The 21,912-nt window shown below is 42.6% G+C and overlaps 1 protein-coding gene across 5 annotated transcripts in view; it reads left to right on the top strand.

Moving 5' to 3' along the window:
* Positions 1-7,294: 7,294 nt before the first annotated feature.
* Positions 7,295-21,912, top strand: part of LOC119178623 (glutathione synthetase) — a 141,311-nt gene continuing 126,693 nt past the window's right edge. For 2 of the 5 annotated variants that reach the window (XM_075883272.1, XM_037429842.2), the window contains exons 1-2: positions 7,297-7,570; positions 9,697-9,877. In XM_075883272.1, coding sequence (XP_075739387.1) covers positions 7,477-7,570; positions 9,697-9,877 — 275 coding nt within the window. In that variant the 5' untranslated portion in view covers positions 7,297-7,476. Of the gene's footprint in view, positions 7,571-8,744; positions 8,817-9,696; positions 9,878-21,912 lie in introns of all 5 variants that reach the window. The other 3 variants (XM_037429844.2, XR_012888752.1, XM_037429841.2) reach the window with 3 other exon arrangements.

Here is a 21,912-nt window from a genome sequence, read left to right on the forward strand (position 1 = left end):
ATCTCCACCGCCATGGCTCGTACCCGCTCAGAGGGTTCGCAGTGGAGGCAACGTCGTCTTCATTCTCTACCCGCGCTTCCCTTGTTTTTCCTGGTAGTGATGGTTCTTATCAATATATGTATGTATGTATGTATGTATGTATGTATGTATGTATGTATGTATGTATGTATATATATATATATATATATATATATATATATATATATATATATATATATATATATATATATATATATATATATATATATATATATATATATATATATATATATATATATATATATATATATATATATATATATAAAATCAGCAGCCAACAGCAGTCGTCTGCAGGCCAGCTCGTCACGGGAGGCACAACGGGATGGAGCTCCAACCCAAACCAGGTACGACCTCCGGGTACCTAGCGGCTCTATTCGCCGCGTCTGTGCAAAGTGACATACTGGCTGTGCGAGTGGGCAAACACCATCCGTTTCAGATAAATTAGGCCATAGAATGGGTCCAAATTTTCTTTTGTCAATAACTTATAAAAGTTATTGACAAAAGAATACAGCACGAACTTCACGTGAAAAGCCTCGAACAATATGTACTGGCGGGTACGGCTCCGAAGGGGCTGTATAACTTTGCCAAAGGGAAAATGAAACGGTGGAACAAAATTCTCCATCGTGCCACACAGGAGCTAACTAAGGTCACCATTGAACACTGTAGAAAGACTCTGAGCGCACTGACAGACGAGGAGCGGTATATAAGAAATAAATTTCCTCTTTCAGAGTGGGAAGCTAAAGAACTCGACTTATTTGAACACGAAAAACTGAGGGACTGGAAACACTTAAGAGGAAGAAATTCGCATGGGACAATGTGTCACAAGTTATACCCACTGCTGCTTACAGAAAAAAAAATACCAAAACACCTAACGTTCAAAAAAATTTGCCACCACACCCCAAAGAACCAAACGTTGTTAAGATCTTTCCGATAAAGATCTTAGCAAAGAAGAATTGAGTGTACTATCACGCAGACTTACATTCTGCCCTGGCATCGGAAGGTACGGTGAATTCACGCTCCTAAAAGACCTCGACGACTTCGCACGAAATTTACGATTGGAGGAATATTTCTTCGATAAACCCCAAAAAGATTACGCACTTTTTCGTGGGGTAATCGAACGACAATGGACCCCAGACGCCAACAGAGATCGACATCTGGATCTCTATATAGACGCGGTTCAGAAAGATGTTATACATGCGTACAAGGTGCTTAAACCAAGCATGAATAACATATCAAAAAGAGAAAGAGAGGCACTACTCGCGTTGAGCAACTGCGAAGATCTCGTCATTAAACCAGCAGACGAAGGAGGCGCGATTGTTGTTCTCAATAGATCGGACTACATTGAGGAAGGCAAGCGACAACTCAAGAACAAACAATTCTACAAACACCTCTTCTCTGACCCTACCACCGAGCACAAAAAGATCATTGTAACAACCCTAGAGGATCTCACACGTGAAGGCGCCATTGATTCAAAGCTTAAAAAGGCACTTAATACGGTACATTCGGCGCCTGGTCGTTTTTACATGCTGCCGAAGATTCATAAAGAGAATAACCCTGGCAGAACCATTATATCAGGCACGGGAACGTTAACGGAACCTATTTCCAGTTATATTGATTCGTTATTCAAAGACATACCACCCACACATGAGTCCTTCTTGCAAGACATAAACCATTTCCTTCGGGAAATATCGGACGTAAAAATTCCAGACGGTACATTTCTCGTAACATTGAATGTTAGCTCACTCTACACAAATATCCCACATGACGATGGTGTAAGGGCGCTTGTTGAATCGTATGGCACCCACAGCCCTGTCGCATATCCAAGCAAAAAAGTAATTGAAATCTAGACAAGACTTGTACTCGAATTGAACAGCTTTGAATTTAACAACCAGTACTACCTTCAAATCAGCGGCACAGCAATGGGTACAAGAATGGCCCCAAACTACGCTAACATATTCATGCACCACATAGAGTCCAATTTCCTTTCATCTTGTGATATCAAACCATTATTCTATAAACGGTACCTAGATGATATATTCATAATTTGGACACATTCGGAAAACGAGCTCCTCAAATTCATACAGGCTTTCAACCAGGTACACCCCAGCATTCATTTTACACACACCTACTCTAACACTGAAATAAACTTTCTTGATGTACTCATTCGAGTTGACGATGGTGCGTTGGTAACTAACGTATACAGAAAACCTACAGACAGGCAACAATACCTGCACTTCAAAAGCTGCCACCCGCGACATTGCAAGACCAGCATTCCCTATTCCCAAGCACACAGATTTCGACGAATCTGCTCCCGCACCGAGGACTTCCACAAAAACAGCACACATATGCGCGAAGTACTCCTTAATGAAGAATACCCGCCATCTATCATCGATGACGCCATCAAAAAAGATGAAAGCTGGACCGCCAGATTCTTCTCAACCACCAGAAAAACGCCGACCAACACCGCAACAAAACTTGCTATTAACTTTCACGAGCAACCCACCAAACATAAACAAGGTCCTAAGAAAACACTTTAACATAATGAAAAGAGCGTGTGACTATCCAAAATTTTCACTTCTCCTCCGTGTGTGGCATACAGATGGCCGAAAAATATAAAGGATCATTTAATAATTCAAAGTTAGGCATGAAATCTCAAATAGGGTGTCTTCCTTGCGGAAAAAGCAGATGCAAGGTATGCAAACACATGCAGACAACGACAGTGGCGAAAAGCACCCACTCGGATTTTAAGCACAGGATAAGAGGTGCACTAGACTGTGACTCAGACAACGTCATATACCTCCTGGAATGTGGGGTATGTAACAAGCAATACGTGGGCAAGACAGACACTCCATTTAGAATTAGATTCAACAACCATCGCGCACATGTACGGTCCCTGCCAGGCCTTCCACTTCCAAAACACAGCACATTAGAAGACCACAGCTTCGATGACATCAGGGTTACACTATTAGAAAACAATTTTCGAACAATCAGAGAATGGGAACAACGGGAATCTTATTATATCTACAAATTTAGCACGATAAAATACGGAATAAATGAACACCCAGGCACACTTTCAGCGTTACGACCACTAAAAGACGCGACCGCTTCTCTCTAATCAGTCCGTTTTCATTACGACAATACTATTACCCAATAACAAAGCTTTTAGCCTATGCATCTGACAAGATAGAAATGGTTTACCTCTTCAAGCACAGTCGTAACGCACAGACAAGCGGTCCCGGATGTCGTACAGTCCCCCCCCCCCACTTTTTTTTAATTTTTAACGCACATTTTCTGTTCCTTAACTGACAGGAGCCATTGCATATAATGAATAACGATGGCGGCGCCTCAACTACCGGCTTTTTCATTCCTCCCGACGCCACCAGCACGCACTCGAAGCGCTCAAGCTCTCCCCATCAATTTGTCTTAAACCTAAACTTCAAAGAGAAACAAGCCGCCAGCGGATTACAGGGGCAGGTGAAATACAAGAACGGTGGCACACTACCCAGTTGGGGAAGAGTGAGTGCGGGGGAGGTATTGTTGACAATGATGGCATTGCTCGTCTACCTCCGCCCTCTACTCTGTTGAGATGCTGCCCCTTTCTAATTCCGCCGTGTCGGTCTTGCTTCTTCTCCTAGATTTTCTATATTTCTTTAACTTCTCCCCCCATTTTGTTGTTTCTTTTTACTTTTCTTTTGACCCCTTCCTTCCTGTCTCGACAGGCTATAAGAATACACCGAACATGTGTAAATAATATTATGCCTTGAGAAAGACGGGGCTCCCGTCGAAACGTCGGCAGAATAAACATAAACAGTTGTTATGTGAAAGCGCATCTTATATATATATATATATATACACGACAACAGAGGAAGGGAACCTTGCCCCTCCCCACCCCTCGCGAAGAAGTTGGTACGCCACTGATACGCGGGATCTGCCCCTCCCCCCCCCTTTTTTTTCTTTGAGCGAAACTTTATGAAATGGCATAAACATATGTTCAAGTGTTATACGCGACCAGTCCACCTATACGGGGTCTTTTTCAAAAAGATTTTCGTGAACTGGCGTGGCGCTGTGGTAATGTATTCGATTTCGACGCAGAATGCTTGGGTTTTTGCGATGCAGAATGCTTGGGACCATAACGTGCTCGTATATTCTTTGGGGTCGACTTTCTGAATGATCTCACATTTAAACTATCAATTTCTGTACTCTCCGTTCGTCGGTAGATATACACTCTCAAACACCCGTGGCTCATACTAGCATACCGCGGCACTTGGTATACGGGTATGTGCCACACGTGTCTGGAGGGTAGGGTTTGACGTCATACGCGACAGGATTTTCAAATTATTCATGCCATGTCGTTCATAGTCGTCAAAGTCTCTTACTCTCCCACACTAATTTCGGTCTACCTCAAGTTAAGGAGGTGATCACGATAGCTCGTGATCACTTCCTTATTAGATAGATAGATAGATAGATAGATAGATAGATAGATAGATAGATAGATAGATAGATAGATAGATAGATAGATAGATAGATAGATAGATAGATAGATAGATAGATAGATAGATAGATAGATAGATAGATAGATAGATAGATAGATAGATAGATAGATAGATAGATAGATAGATAGATAGCGAAGTCACTGAAGCGAAGTCACTGAAGCTCGCTAAGAAATGCTTCGCATTTAAAAAAACGACGGTCACCTTCCCTTTGTGTGCACCTATATATATGTTAGTATTTACGTCAGTGGGGGTGGTGACATGTGCTGGGAACCACAGAATCATGGTTCTATTGAATTGCTGTCGACCAGCCTTCCTCAGAATTTGTAGAACTTCGGGAGAAATGCGTCAGCGCGTGTAGTTACGAACTGCGGGTCGCTATGAACTGCCTCGCAGATGGGGTCGGTAAGCGCAAGCGGAATCGCAACCTCTTCCGCGGTGTCTGGATACTTTGTACTGACACATGCGTGGGTAAGCCGGAAGTTACGATTTACGACAACCACCACGAACCATTGTTTGTGTGTGTATTCTGCCGCGTCCGCGATGTGAGACAAACCAACTAAGGCAGCCAGCTGCATCTAAATATTGCGTTTCCTCCAGCGTCTCGCCGAGAAATTGCATTAGGTCTTAAAACAGCATGTCATAGTAAAAAATTCGGCAGATCTCATGCACATCGACGTTATGCGAAGCATACGGAGAGAAGGTGACTGTGTTGCAGTTTTTTTTTTTTTTTATTGAGCGACACGTGATGAAATGACGCTAAATATATGTACAAATGTTTCGCGCACAGACATATGTTGACGAGTTCGGGATGTTTATTTAACGAGCTGTTTGCGCTTCTCAACGATGCTAACAGGAACATGCGTGTTAGCAACACCAGAAGCTGATATATGAAGCGCTGATGCTCGCGATGATGCTGGCCCTGGACACTGCTACCTAAATAGACTTCAGTGCGTGGCACCTAACCACAATGGACATTAACCAGACGTGACGGCTGTATCAAAAGAGTACATATGTATTGTTCATAAATTGGACAGACAGCACTGCAACAACTATTGATGTTTCACGATGATTAGCGTCTGTTTGAAAAGTAGTTCCGAGACCTGGCGTAGCTCTGAGGTAGGATGCTTGACTGCCACGCAGAATGCTTAGGTTCTATACTTGCTGGGACCATGAAATGTATTCTATGTTTTCGTTGAGTCGACGCTACCGATGTCGGGTATTGCTTAGCACTCACGAGCTAAAATTGCCCACGTGTGTTTTCGTCATTGTTGGGTAGATATTAAGTGTCAATTACCTGTGGCACATACCCGCATACCAGTGGAACATGACCGCACATGGGTATGTGCCACTGTCTGGTGGAAAGTGTCTGACGACGTACGCGGGGTCGTGACATTATTCTTGCCTAGACGAGCCCGTCATATTCGTCAAATCATTTTACCCTCCCATGCTAATTTTGGTTCACGTCACATTAAGAGGGTGACACGAGAGCACCCAAACGTAAGCGGCTAGCTAGCTAGCTAGCTAGCTAGCTAGATAGATAGATAGATAGATAGATAGATAGATAGATAGATAGATAGATAGATAGATAGATAGATAGATAGATAGATAGATAGATAGATAGATAGATAGATAGATAGATAGATAGATAGATAGATAGATAGATAGATAGATAGATAGATAGATAGATAGATAGATAGATAGATAGATAGATAGATAGATAGATAGATAGATAGATAGATAGATACGCTCAAAGTCGCCCAAGTTCGTAAAGAAATGCTTCGCATTTAATAAAGCCAATTTGGCGGAGGTCATCAAAGATCTAATATCAGAGGGCCGTGCTCTGCAGAAATCACCAATAGCAGTGACGATTCGGTGAAGTCATGGCATATTCAAATGTCGCGCCTAACCAAAAAAATCATTACGTGCTGTGCTGAAGCCGTTTCTGTATGGTGGCTAGAAGCCACCATAGTGTCTGTGTGGAGGCGAACCGTGCCACAGCCTCCTATATTTCCCTTGCCTGCCGGATTATCGGTGGTCACATGTAAAGCGGGCGTCGTCGGAACTATGGTGATGACGCTGCCTAAGTAGGAGTGTCTTCAAATAATCTTTTTACGTTTTTGGAGCTTATATGCAACAAAATTAATGTAGAAAGTTTTAAAAAGGCGTAAACGTAATTATAAATAACCCTACGTAAGTAACGCCGTCGTTCAGCAGGCAGCTCTTTCAATACAAGACATAGCCTCTAAATTTAGTAGCAACGCCAAAATTGCCAATCTCAAAGGCCAAGTACAAAAACTCTTACCCCTACGTAGGCAGCGCTGCCATAGATGACGGGCATTTCCCGCTCATCAGCAGGTAAGGAAAATCTAGGAGGCTATGCTCGTGCTCGTTCACCAAGCCAATGTTTCTACAACTAGTTGCACCAAGCCGCACAAGAAAGCAAAAAAAGAAAAAAACGTATACTAGCAATGTGCATGAAAAAAAAAACGTGCATCTTTTTCCTGGTAAAGGCAGCGCCCGCAATTTTTATCCAAAATCACCAATGCAAAAAAACTTGCAGCCATTAGTGCCATTAGTCCCATTATGCACTTAGATACGTTTGTTTGCTTTCAAATAAGCATTTATTGAAAGCTACCGCTAGTGTTAGACCTGTGTTAACATCTTTTACTTCCCTGTTCAGTCTGTGACAGATTAATTTTAGCGTAAAACCCGTCCCACATTTTAGGCATTGGCGTTTGCGAAACCGAAACTGCGTTACCACCATTTCCGTTCATATGACTGCTGCTCATGAAAGTGCGAGCACGGCGGGATTGCTAGCGTGATAGCGCGATGCTCGTTTTCTTAAGCAGGTGTCTGTCCTAATGTGAAAGCGTCCTCCTGTAACGTAGCTGAAAACGCACCCGTTTCTGAACTTGGAACTCCAATCCGTCCGCAGTCGATCACTATGGAGCGTTTACAATCTTGTATGGCAGCTCTACAGGACGAGGACGTTCGGAAGCGAGCTGTTCAGGACGCTAAAGAATATGCGATCTCCCACGGTGAGTGCCGTCATTCGGCTGTAGCACAACAAAGACAGAACAAGGGTACTTTGGAAGTTGTATAATACAGGCATTGATTTCTGCGGTGGTCGATAGGCACGATCGCATCAAGAGCAGATTGGAACTTTTATATTGCAACGGAGTGTAACGATGTTTCAACATTTGCGGAGGCATTTTAATTTTAGATCCAAGTGCACACCGCCCCTTCGCGGTAGCAGTGTATGCGTCTGTAGCATACACTGCTACATATCTGTGCACTAACGTAGCTTCCTGGGCGAGTTGATTTTATAGTAACGGGATATTCGATGTCCTCGTGTGGTTCATTGCCGGTTTTCCGATTAATCTGTGCACAAGAGGATACGACATTAAGACGGATATTAAGTACGGACGATATGGAACTAGCAGCGCACCCGCAGGAGTACATGCAAACGGCGTGATTGTGTGAACGTGTCCTCTTTTCGAGTGCGCTGCTTCTTCCATATCACGGCCGGCTAACCAACTGGCACATCGACTTCTAATCAGTGGTAAACAGTGTTGTTCATCATAATGACTTAACTATAAAGCCCCGTCGAACTCAATTTATGATATCCAGATCCTCTCAAAAGTCTGTATTTACTGTTGCTGCCCCATCAATCTGTACTGACATTATCTTGGCTTGTGATTCTGTATCCTTTTTTTGGAGTTCGTTTAGACGTAACTAATTCGGTTCACGTCTGACAGACGTAAAGAAAAAGACTGCGTTTGTTATTCGTTTACTACTTAAAGTCATGTGCCCTATAATTTCCTTAATGCATTATAAGCTCTCGAATTCTTGTTTATTCACATTCATTTAAACTATGACATAGCTGTCTTGAGGAGCACATGCCAGTCATACATTTCATATCTGCTCAAAACATCAAGCACCAAGCAATCTGTATTATGACATGCCGCCCTCAACTTTCCAATGCTCTGTCATTACTCGGGCAGTATTACGTTTTATCTCTTGGAAGCTTGTTTCTGTTTATTTGCACCTGTTTTTTTGTTAAAGATTGAATAGTCAGTTGCCTTTCAATATAATCAGTGATGAGAGAGAGAACAACCTTATTGAAAATAAAAAAAAACCCCTGTCCCAGTCTTGTGAAAAAACCAAGGCCTACCCATCAGACAAGCCTACAAGTTTCAAATGTCTGTGTAGTGCCTTCATGATGTCTCGGGAGGAGTTCACCACCAGCCACCCCTCCAAGGTCACAGGCCTTAGCTTAGTTAGGTATGTGTTTGAGGTTCTTGCTCAAGGACGCACAACCACGTTTTGCATGAAAGAAACATTATAATTACCTTGATTTTTCACTCATTACAGTGTAAAATCTTACAGCCATTTCATTATGTTATGTGAGCCATCACATAACATGTATACTTAAAAAAAAAAAGACTAACATTCTTCTTTCTGCTATCATAATTGCTTCTGCTATATCTATTATGCTAATTTTATCTTGTGTCATAGCTTTTGTGTGAATTTTTTTTATATTGCTGTTTTCTATTGTTCTGTTTATCACTGCTTCATAAATTTTCTATTCTTGTCATTTGCCTTTGCTTACCAACACATTTTTCATCATGAGTCTCCCCTCAGTCTTCGTACTATAAGTCCTATGTTTCTAAAGTGACTCCTTACATGTTCTGCACAGGTACTTTGCTAATAAACTTGAAACTTTCAAAATTTTTACATTATACTCCAGGCTGGCATTGTTTTGCCCACACAAGCTAAATAAGTGCAAGTAGACAAATTACAGTTATAATCAAGTTCTAAAGAGAACATAGTAGTTAACCAAGTGTGTGCAAGTCACAACTATACTTTGCAAGTAAGTATCCCTGCTTTGAACAGCAGAGACATGCTTTAGCAGAATTCAGTGTTGGTGAGTGTGTACTGTTTCTGACTTCTCCTTTATGTCTAAAGTTGTTCTGCATTGGTATTTGTTCTATTTTTAGCTTGTTTACAGTAGAGATTATTTGTGTATCTTGGAGCGCTGCTTGGAGATGCAGTTGAAATGAGCTGCACATGAGATAAAGACAGTTGGATGTTGTGTTGCACAGGAGTAGTCATGATCTGCCATTTCTATCCAGCAAAACTTTCTCTATAACTCTGCTTGCAGGTCTGTGCATGAAGTCGAAGTCGCAGGAGCCAGATAGCTACACGTTCGTGCCATTCTGTTTGCTGCCGTCACCGTACCCACGTGAGGCCTTCCAACAAGTGAAGGCGTTGCAAGAAGACATCAACCTCCTTATTCACCGCGTGGCACATGACTACAGTTTTCTTCGTGATTGCCTGCAAAGGTAAGTTAACAGCAATGAACTGACTGTCCAACAGTTGTTACTTGAACCACGTCTACAGCAGCAATATTGAATGCTGACAAATGCAAATTAACTGAAAATGCATCCACCTACAACAAAAAAGCATATGAACGGTATACTCGGCGACGACTTATCTTGACAGTAGAGCAAGAACTATGTAGGCAGGGCTTCCGCACATTCGTATTGCTTTTCATGTGGTACGGCACCTTGTGGCTGATTTCGGTTTTGCTCACTCACACCATTAACATGTTTAGAAAATTATATGTATCCGATTGTGATAGGCAGAGAAGTTTTATTAGTTCAGTGTTGTCATACACTTCGGGGGAGGCCTCGCTAATCCAACATCGACGTGCAGCAGACTCGCAGGCTTCCACCTTACGCTTCGGCTTACGACGCCTGAAAGGCCTCGAAGTGGCACATCTCGAATTTATTTGCAGGTCGGTCGACCCGTGCAAGGTTGTACGTGTGGTGAGGTATGGGCCCGACTGACACACTCGTAGAGCATACACAGAGATTTGATTACACACAAACAAACATTTAATTAAAACAAGGGCAATGGAAGAAGGTTACAAAAATTAACTTAAAAGAAAACAACAAAAGTTGACGCGGTGGAAAAGAACAGCTTCAAAACAAACAATGCTCTAAAAGAACACTACAACTGGTACAGACAAAGCACACATACGTAGAATGTTAATAAACTAACAACATAACGGAAATAGAAGGGATACAAAGAAATAATTAAGAAAGGATCATGCTCGCACTTCAGAATTTTACGTGCGACGCAGCACACACAACTGCAATTATTGAAAAGCTGGTTATAATAGAATAACAGTTGAAAAAAAATCACAATAGAAAGTTCCATACAGACCAGGCCAGCTCTTGGTACACATAGGGGAGTTGACGAGTGCCGTTGAAGAACTCACCATCTTAGTAGACGACAAGGGTGCTCGGTATTGCAGTCATCTACATTGCGCGGGTCACTCCATGCTCGCCGCCTACGCGAGACTCGCAACACCGACGACTGCACTTCTTGCTGGCTGCACGTCAACTGCCTAATTCAAGGCAGTCGAAACTCTTTCCCTCTCGAGGTCATTTATTTTTCCTCGAACACATGTTTCTCCTTTCGGTACAAATGTAGGGAAGACGCGGCGGTGCCGCCGCTGCGGCGCCAGTCGCCGGATGTCATCTTCCCAACACAAAAGCGTCCTTTCTTGGACGATGGGGCGCTCGGGCGAAACGAAAATTGCAGCCGTTAGTGACAAGTGTACATTTTAGTGTCATATTAGAAGTATGTCTTTCCTGGAGAACCAAGCAACACGTTTTAGGCCGCATACTGACTCACCACGTCATAGACGCCGTGTTTACTATGGAAAGTGGGTTGGCTTGAAAGATGGTACTGTCTAAGAAATGGGATAAAAAGGAAGGCATTCCTACAAACTGAACAACAACTGTATTTTACCTACAACTTCGCGTAGCTGTGCGAGTCTTCTAATAAATAAAGGGCTCTTATTTCAGCAAATCAAGAGAGAAAATTATCAGTAAACTTGTGTACTATCTTTTTGGGGCCATTAGTAGGCATGCGCTTCAGTTCTGTGGATTTTACAGTGCTGTCAAGAAAAGTTGTTGCTGAGTATAGTATTGCCTACCCCTGCTTGAAGTTGTTTATAGAAATGCAAAATGGAAGCTAGTGCTTGGAATGTAGTCAAGCTGACACATGCTATGCCCTTCGTTTCAGCATTGTGCCATAGCTTACTATATCCCGGTACAAGAAAGATTCTGCCGCAAAGATAGAAGCTTGAAATGATTAGTTGTCTGTAGTTTACTTGTAGTTTTAATTAATAAATTGTAGTTTACTTTGAAGGTGTGGCACTGTGTTCTCCGAGCTGGAGAATTGCATATTACAGTTGCTTTGTTCAGTGCAGCGCTATTCGAGTTACATTTTGTGCCCTCTTGTGTGTGTGTGTGTTTTTATACGGGTAGTCATAAATAACAGTATACCTGCTAGCTAATGACTGTTGCATGGTATTTCAAACAGGTGGTCAGTGTAATAAAATGACTTAGTCAGGTCTTTTAGCACACATTCAGAAATGCTGATCCAGCTTACCGAAGTTGCTGTGATGACCTTATTAACATTATTACTGCTTATCCCATTAATCCACTGGCTTCTGCAGCCAGCGGTTTGCTGGCCAGGTTGGTGAGGCTAAAAGCACTTTGACCGGCGATTGCCAACTGACTAAAGAATGTTTATTTTTGACATTGTTTTATAGATGGTAGCACAGTTTTTTGCATTTGCCTTTTGCTAGGTATATCATCCGTTAGATGAACATAGTTGTCCATGTTTTTTAGTTGTTAGTAAATGTGTGTTTTATCTATTTAGGGATGAAGAGTGCACTACCCTGACTTTTTTTAAACATGTAATTGAGGAAGAAATGTGGTTTTACAGATGAAGAAATTATGAATCTTGTGTTTGACAGTGGCGAAGAAAGTGATTTTTGTGATGATGACGATGTTTTTCAGTAAATGGGGACTGCCAAACTGGTGAAAGTGGTACTAGATTACAACAGAGGCAGGGGAAGAGTTGATCACGAGAACCAACAACTCGCTTCACCATGAGAAGATATGAAAAATTCTACAAGAAAAGTCTTCTTTTACTTCATGGACATCACTGTTTATAACAGCTATGCTTCATTTGTAAAAGTAACCGCTAAGCGACTCCACTACACTGATTGGAAAGTCAATCTCACTGAGGCCGTTTTGAAAGAGGCCACTCTGCCCTTCTGCCATGATCGAAGAAACCAGCTTGTCGTGGCTTCGCCAATGAGCTACAAGCCGCCGAGTGGACTCATTCTCCTCGCCACATCCTGGCAAAGTCAAGCAGAATCTATCAACACTTTGTTTGCTTAGTTTGTAAGGCTCAGGAAAAAAGTCAGGGAAACGATGAAAATTTAATGTGGCAAAAATGTGAAGTTGCTCTTCACATTCCCGTGTGGTTTAAACTTTTCACGTACAAAAATCATTCTGGAGCATCTGATGCAGTCAAGCATTGTTAAGTGAATTAGACAAAGTTTGTTATTCCATGACGTTTGTTGCAGATTTTATTGCTGTTTAGGTGTGACAACTCATCCACCGAAGGGCACGGAAATTTTCTGGCGGAATACCAGGCAGGAACGACTGCGCAGAGTGCAGAAGCCAATGGGTTAATTGTTGAGGGCACGGGTAAAATGATATGGGATAGAACTTATGAGACGTCATTTTATTAACTATAAATAAGCTTGACCAAACAAATAAAAAAGATAGTGGCCAACACTCCTTGAGTAGTTCCCAATTAAGATCTCACACTGGTATGTTGCATAGTTGTAGATTACCATAACCAGCAAAGGTTTTCAACTTTCCCATACTATTGAAGTTCGCAAAGCGTGGAATCTGCTGTGCAATCCATAATCCCAATACTATATTGATATTTTAGACTCCAAGGAGTGGTGCAATGAATCTGAAATTTATAATGCCAGAAGTAGCAATAAAATTTTGGTAAGAGATTATGGTATCCCAAGTTATTAACTTACTGGAGCATCATCAACACATAGTCTGACGATGAGACATCTGCATAAACTAGTTCAATGCTTTCGCTTGGGCTTCCATCTTGCAAACTGGCCTTTTTGTTTTGGAAATCGCTTCCCCACATCTGTGGTGGCCATGGAAGGAAAAACATTTAGGAGGTGCAACTCGGCTCTTTGAAGTGACCGCATATAGTTGCATTGTCAGAGAGCCAATTCATGCTGCCGATGTCTTGTGGCAGAAATGGCAATCGCTGTCATTTCGGTTTCCGAGTAAACTATTTACGCTTGTTGCTCCCATCCCGCCGCAGCGACTGAGTGCGTTCAGCTGCGCTTGGCTCGTAGCATTTCCCTTTCCTGCTTTTCGTGGTTGTGGCTCTGCGCTGCAAAGCACTGCCAACTGAAATGTTGCCATCAAAGCATGTTATTCTTGTATTTTATGTGACGTTATGTGGACGTTTGCGGACGCCCGTACTAACTGGATTTTCACCTCCTAAATATTTCTTCCTCTGCGATTGCGGCTAAGCCTAGATCACAATGTAGAAAAGGTGCATCTTGGATGCAGCGACATCACGCTGCTGCTGCAAGCAGCGTACTTTCTGATTTTATTGAAGCACCTAGGCTCAGCATTTTTTATCCCCACTGATGCGTTTCATACACGCAAGTCATACTCGGTGGCAAACACACTTTTCATCCCGGGAAAAGAATTTTCGAAGGCCTTCTCTTCCAGGAGTTGGGTGGCTTTGTGGTAGCTGCTAAGGTAGGCAGGGCGAACTTGTGCCCGAGAATAATGACACAGCTAGAACGAAGTCCAGTTGTCTCGAGCATTCACTTCTGCCTCTTCTTTCACGTTCTTCTTTTTTTTTCAACACGTTTCGCACCCAGCTGGGCCCCGCAGGCTCGTGCGTCACAAACCATCTGAAGGGCACAAGTATGGGCTAGCGCGTGTAACTTGAAGTCACATTGTGTCATTGCCCCTCTTTCCATAGTGCATCGTCCCGATGCTTGTGTCGAACTGGTTGCATGACGGTCATTCACATACCCTCGTCGTGGATGTTGTTAACGTCAAACAACATTGTGTCCTCGGCGTTTCATTGCCTGTCGTGATACGGTTTTATCCTGACAACATGCCAGTTTCCATGTGTTGCCGCCGTCGGGATGAAATATCCTGTCCCTCTGGCATAACTTCGTAGTTGAGCGAGCTGACGCGGCGGAGCACTCTGTACAGACCGAAATAGCGGCGAAGCAGTTTTTCTGACAGGCCACGTATTCGTACAGAAATCCACACCCATACTCTATCACCTGGAGCGTACTGGACTTCCGTTCTTCGCAGATTGTATCGGTGCGTGCCGGTTTTCTGCTGTTGGAGAATGCTATATCGTGCCAACTATCTGGCTTTACTTCTGCCTCTTCTTTCACATTCTTCTTTTTTTTCAACACGGTTCGCGCTCAGCTCGGCCCCGCAGGCTCGTGCGTCGCAAACCATCTGGAGGGCACAAGTATCGGCTAGCGAGAGTAACTTGAAGTCACATTGTGTCATTACGAGGTCATCTTGGTCGAAGCTTATGTGTTGTAGCAATAGTACTGTTAAGCTGATATATGTTGATATCTCCTGGGGGAGTGCTTCTTAATTTCAGCCAACTACCCAACCCTTCACCCCAATAAACGTAAATTTTTCCTAACAAGACTGCAAGAATATCTCTACAAAATTGCCAGCACCAGTGAATGATCTGTTTCATAACCTTAATGCCCATGATAATACTAATAAATCCCAGCTTTGTATTCACTTGGTCAAAATGATTCAAACTTAAGAACTCTTCCAATTATCAAGATAACCATATTCCTTCACAACATTACAGGTTGAAGCAATTTGTTTTTGTGTCACAAAGCGTCCTGTATGGCATAGATGGCACATTTCTACTCCTTTTGTTTTTATAAACTGCCCATGATGCCTTACAAGACACTAAGTGCACGAGCTGGGTCACACTACATAAACTAAAGCAGCCACTGTTTAATTGGTAGAGGGTGGCTTGGCAGATGAAAATGGTGTGTATTGTTGTAATATTTTATTCATGGGAAACCGACACGACATCTGCGGACACGAGTGGGTCGGTGCAATGGAGCATGAAGTGGTAATTGATGCTCGCGAATTGTGCTGAAGCTTTTTCTTCATCGACGCCAACATATTAATGGTTGTTTTGTAAATTTATACTCATTTACCCTTCTTTTTTCATGTAATTATAGTCTTTCAATTTGGAGCACGATGCCACGTCAGAAAAGTGGCTTGGGGTGATTACATTTGTCAAAACAAGTTCTGCAGCACGCTTCCATTACCTCCTACTTGCCCGCTATCAATCTCCGGACTGCCATGTTGGTTTACTTTGCGCGCCACCTATAGGCAGCTGACAGTGTGAATCGCTATGTCTTGCCAAATCTACACTGAACTAGAATACACTTGACTCCCGCCATTCTCATTCTGCCAATGCCACCTACAACAAGTTTAGCTTTTACACACGTCTCTTAAGTTTCTATTCAAAATCTGGGCATTTTCTGTGAATATTTGTGAGACATGAGAGAGATATATTTTCTACAATAGACCATTGCACCCCCTCCTACTGCTTAGTGTTCGTAATCTTACATAGCATTTTGCACATGAACTAGAGGATCATATAGTTTGTTCACACCTTGCTTTTTGTTCAGTTTTCTGTCCTGTCAAAATTGTTTTATCATATCTTCTCATAATACACTGAGCTTAATGTTCTCCACTCTGCCTCTTTTTTTATATTCCTTGGTGGTCAGCTTTAACTATTCTTTTTTTCTTGGTTTCTCTTTAATGGGGGTGTCAGCCTTTCAGATGATAAATTGCATGCACTTAATTTCTGTAAGAAGCTGCATACTTAGGTTTGTAAATTGATGACTGCATGCTCAACAATGTTCGCGGTTCACTTACCATTTTCAGGGATTCTTTCTCACCAGCTTTATTATTGGATGAAACTAGCTATTGTGAGAGACACAGATTTCACAAGCTGAGAGTTATGAGAAAACTCAACCCTTCATTGGAATTAGCACAGGTGAAATGTAAGAATATGTCAACAGTGTTTAATTTACATCAGTCTAATGAAAACATCTACGTTAACTTTCCCATATTCAGCATCCTGCTGCTAGCCACCTTATCACTTGTATGTGTCTGGCTTGCACATTAGTACTCGTATTTCGAAGGTCTTTTCAAGCAGTGTGCAACCACATTCATTTACAGCAGCTCTGCTGAATTCTCAACTTTGAACAGCCTATGACTTGTCTAATGCAGACAGCAATCTGGCTTTTAATCATTTGTGCAACAGTGGGACACATAGGTCCCACTTTTCCGTCTGCAGGAAAAGAATTTCTTCAACATCACCTGTTGAATTTGGCACAATGTTAAGTCTCTTATCATACCTAAGTATTTGTAATCTCGAGGAAAATTTTTTTTTCACACTTTCGAAGGGTAGATGTAGTGTCAGTTGTTTAGTCAGTTTTTGAATAACTTTTTAATAAAATAACTTAATGATCAGACCTACCAATGAAAATGCCTGGTAATTTCTTTTATTCTGGTTTTTCAAAGAGGTTATTTTAGGTTCCAGTCATCATGTGTTTGTGTATATTTGTGTAATACCTTGACCGATAAATTTATGCATTTATTCTGATGCATTTATTATTATTATTATAAATAATAATAATAATAATAATAATAATAATAATAATAATAATAATAATAATAATAATAATAATAATAATAATAAATGCATCGGAACAACCACAAGGAAATTGTCCCGCTCATCCTTCAGAGCAACTGCCGATATTGATGCGTGGAAATATCTCACTCAATATCATATACCTCTTGGAAAATAGGCACATGATCAGGGACATCTGTACTGGACAATTCCGTCAACAAAACCAAGGATAGCCAAATGTACAAAATAGGTGGTTGATGCACGTGGTGAAGTAATTTTTACAGGAACAGACCACTGCGCTATGAAGGCTCATAAGAGGTGCAACTGTGGGTGCTGTTTTGCTGAAATGAGGTGCGCACAACTTTCTTTTTCACAGTGTGAAAAATAATACACTGTACCGCTTGCTTTGGCCGTTTTATCTCAAACACCTGTTGATGCAATTGCGAGATGCTGCCTTCATGAGGCAGTGGGGCAGTATTTTCTCACCTTTTGAAACCACACTTACGAGTCAGTGGAATATATATGTCCCACTTTTTTTTTGTAAAACTACTGTTTGATTGCGGTGAAATTTCTTCGATAGAATTTTTTTGTTTATATTAATATACCATAGCCAGTTTTTATATCACCACGTCAAAAGTATAGGTGAACCAACAAAGGGTTAAACAAGAAGCAACAAGTGAGGAAGAAAGAAAAAATAAAGATTTGCAAGCAAGGCTGCCCAGCTTTGCTGTACTTTCATGCTTCGTGCTTTATCTTCAAGCACAGCAAAAATGACATCCACCTTAAGCAAAGGTATTGTTCTAGGTACTGTTTTAGGGGACAGTCTGATGTCACCATTTTGTTCACCACAGGTACGACAGAAGCAGCCCATTCGGAAGCACTCACTGGTGACAGGATGCCTTGCTGCGCAAAGCAGTCTGTGCACAAATAGACTGCCTTGTGCTGCAAGGTGTCCTGTCACCGGTGAGCGTTTCCGATTAGGCTGCTCCTGTCGTACCTGTGGTAAACAAAATGGTGACATCAGACTTCTAAGCTCACGATGAATACGGCAACTACCCTTTGCCTAAGGTGGATGACATTTTTGCCGCACTTCATGGGGGAGAAATGTTCACTACATGGAATTTGTGAGGTGCCTATAGCCGGCTCTCACTTGATGAAGAGACGAAGATGGCTGTCATCAACACGCATCCCGGCCTGTACTCGTACAACCGATGAGCCTTTGGCATCTCATCAGTTCTGGCACTGTTCCAGGCGGCGCATCGAGTTATTGTGGAACTTGCCAAGAGTGTGTGAGTACCTAGACATCATAATTGCCAAGAAAAAGCAGGATGCGTCCACACTTCGACAGGTGTTCCAGAGAATTCTCTACAGTGGTCTCCAACTGAACAAGGCCAAACATTGGTCCCGAAAAAAAAACAAAAAAACTTGAGTATCTGGGGTACAAAGTTGACTCAACTGGCCTTCACCTGCTGCGGGACAACTTCGAAGCAGTAAAGCTGCACCAAAGAAAGAATCAGTAAACAAACTTAAGTCCTCTCTGGGGCTTGTAACCTATTGCTCAAAATTCTTGCCTAATTTGGCCATGATCTTGGCTCCATTCTATTGTTTACTGGTCAAAGGAGAAAGATGGAATGAAAAAAAAGGAGTCTGAAAGAGTTTTAGAGGAAGGGAAGTGTGCCTTGGTAACGGCGAATGTTTTGTTTGACTGAGGTTTGCAGAAAGAGTTGCGGCTGGAGTATTATGCGGCATTAGACGGTCTAGGGGCAGTATTATTGTGTTGCATTAATCGCGTTAATCAACCGATGGCATTTCGTTCAAGCACGCTGACATCGGCAGAATGCTATTACTCCCAAATTGAGAAAAAAATACACCGTCTCCTGCTAGAGGAAACCTGTTTAGATGCAAAGCAGCGGGCGCTAGCGCTTACACTGGCAGTGGCGTTGACGCTGGCGGTCATCGCAACGTTGAGCGGGGGAGAAACCTGGGAAGGGGCAAAGCACGCTGTGATAGTTTCCTACTGGAACATTCCAATCACTGCTGATGGGCAATGAGAGACAGAATACTCTGTTTGGACACAGACACCAACATTTTGCTTTGAGTTAACGGGCATGCTGTGAATTCATATTGTTCAACAACGCACAGGAGAAGTATCCCACTGGCACTGCCTTTGAGGCCAAGACCCAGTGCATATATATATGGGGTGGCCAGTGAACAATTGTGCAGTGCAAGCAGTCGTTTTTTTTTTAATCAAGAAACTTGCTAACAGACGCTGCCTCTGTCGGCGTTGTGAGAGAGGAAAGGAAGGGACGAGCATCCGCAGTAAGGGTGGTCACACCGCGCACCGGATGGAACTTGACCATGAAATGCTTCGAAAATAAAAAAGCGCTCAACTTTGTGTTCGGAATTGGCAAGTTTCGTGATTTCTTGCTGGGAAAGTGTTTCAGGCTGGTGACAGGTCGTAAGCCACTCACTGGGCTTTTCCATTTCAACAAGCCCATCTCACAGATGGCGGCAGCACTAATTCAGCCTTGGGTGCTTCTTCTATCAGCTTAACAGAACAATCTAGAACACAGCAAAGGAACACACAATGATAACACAGACACTTCAAGTCGCTTGCATTTGTCACGGGACCATAAACACGGTAGTCGAGGAGTCATGGAAGATGTTGTGTATATGCACGGTTTTGATGCGAGTGCCCTTTATTCTAGCTGAATAATTGCTTTCATCCAGGACTCTTTGGTAATGCAGCACACTTTTTCATATCCAAGAGTCGATCAAGTAGGGCTGGCCATCACATCTTGCAGGTCAGCTGCAACATATGCAGCAGTATTTCACCCGCCGACATGAGCACGTCGTGAGCCATAGCCTCAATAGCTGAGGTCATCATGTGGTCGTGCCAGAGGCAGCTCGAGAGTTCTTACCCAGTGAGCTGCACGATATGCACCTATGGGTTGGGACCATGAAGAGGCTTGCTCGTATGCTATTTTGGTACCTTGGATTAGACAGAGACGTTAAAAGATTGGTGCAAAACTGTCATCAATATATGCAAGGGTGGTCTATGCCTACGGCGCAAGTGCTGTCACCATGGCCTTAGTCGGGAACACAGTGGTATTAAGTTTAGATGGCTTTTACAGGTCCTGTTGACGGGTATTTATTTGGAGTCTTAGTTGACACAGAAAAAAAGTGAATAGAGGCAACACCGCTGCAAACAGCTACCACAGACACAACTACTCACTTGCTTATGGAAAGCAGTGGTTGTTTTGGTACTCCGAACTGTGTAGTGTCTTGCAATGGGCCACAGTTTTCGAGCGCAATGATGGCAAAGAATATGCATGAACATATCATGCACTATGTCAGGACGTTACCATATCACCCGCAATCAAATGGACTGGTAGAGTGAGTGGTGCGAACAATATAAGAGAGCCTCGAGGAAAACAAGAACGCACATTGCAAGAAAAGTTGTCTCGTTTTCTGTTCCATTACATATCTACGCCCCTCAAGAATGACAAATCACCAGTATCGTTGCTGCTAGAATCCGAGCCGCAGACAGTTACGTTCAGTGCCTGCAGAGACCATGCTGACCTGGGATCAGCCTTCATAGGCTAAAACACCACCATTTTTTCCACCCGTAAAGCTCATTTGGTCCTGCCCATTCCAACAAGGGCAGAAATGGCCACAAGGAACTTGAATAGCAACAGGGGTCCATTGGATGGGGAAAGTGGTGACACCTCTTGGAATGCAGCGGCAGCATGTCGATCGGCTGAGGGTACGGCTGGCGTCAGCCACACCAGAAATGAACACATAGAGGATCGGCTGCAATTTAGCGGAAACTCAGCGGGACGCAAATGCCCGAGAAGCAAGGAATCATTTTGAACTCCAGCCTAACGACCCCTCAGTCGTTCGTCACAATGCGAGAAACAAGGGCGCTGGAAGAAATCCCAAGTCTACTTCGCCGTTCAACAAGGACAAGATGCCCTTTGGAACGAGTGAGCTTTTGAAAGGGAAACAGATGCAGCATCGTCGACGAACCGCACTCACTTACACGATTTCTTTATCACCTGTCGGCAAGTCCCAGTGCACTTGGCTACAGCTCGCGTTGAGACTCGCGTGGTTTTTGGTCTATAAAAAGGCCAAAAGTCCCGCAATAAACTGTTCAGTTCTTGTTGCTGCTACATTGCGTCAATTCAGGCACCACTAGTGTAGAGACGCCTTATCATTTAGTTCAGACTTCTTCCTCCTATAGCATGACCAGCAGAATACTAGGGCAGAGAATAGGCTTCCCATGTGCTCGTGCGTAAAGCCTCTTGTGTGTCCTCGTCTTCCGTGGATTTGCGTTGTATTAAGTCACACCAACAAACCCATACTTACTTCAGTGAGCTGCCATAGCAGAATAGTTTGGCTGAAACTTCTTTAAGAGGAGATGCGAGTCACGCAAGTTTTTTTTTTCCAAAATTACTTTTTTTTTCTTTCAGAATTTCAGTTTCTCTGCTTTCACAACAAAAAAATCTGAATACTCTAATTAAACTCAAAGGAGGTTTAATTAAAGAGCACAAGGTGTGGTCTAAAATCTAAATACAGCTCATTGTCCAGAGTGCCCTGGAAATTGTCACCTGGCTGCTTGGCATTTCGTTTCATATAAGGGGTTTAAGAAAGCCACATCATCAAGATAACCATAATTTCCAAGCTCTCATGATGGGAAATATTATATAAAAAAAAAACACATCTTTTTTGCATCGATGACTTTTCACTTATA

Source organism: Rhipicephalus microplus, chromosome 1 (genome assembly GCF_043290135.1).
Source record: "Rhipicephalus microplus isolate Deutch F79 chromosome 1, USDA_Rmic, whole genome shotgun sequence".
Classification (NCBI taxonomy): domain Eukaryota; kingdom Metazoa; phylum Arthropoda; class Arachnida; order Ixodida; family Ixodidae; genus Rhipicephalus; species Rhipicephalus microplus.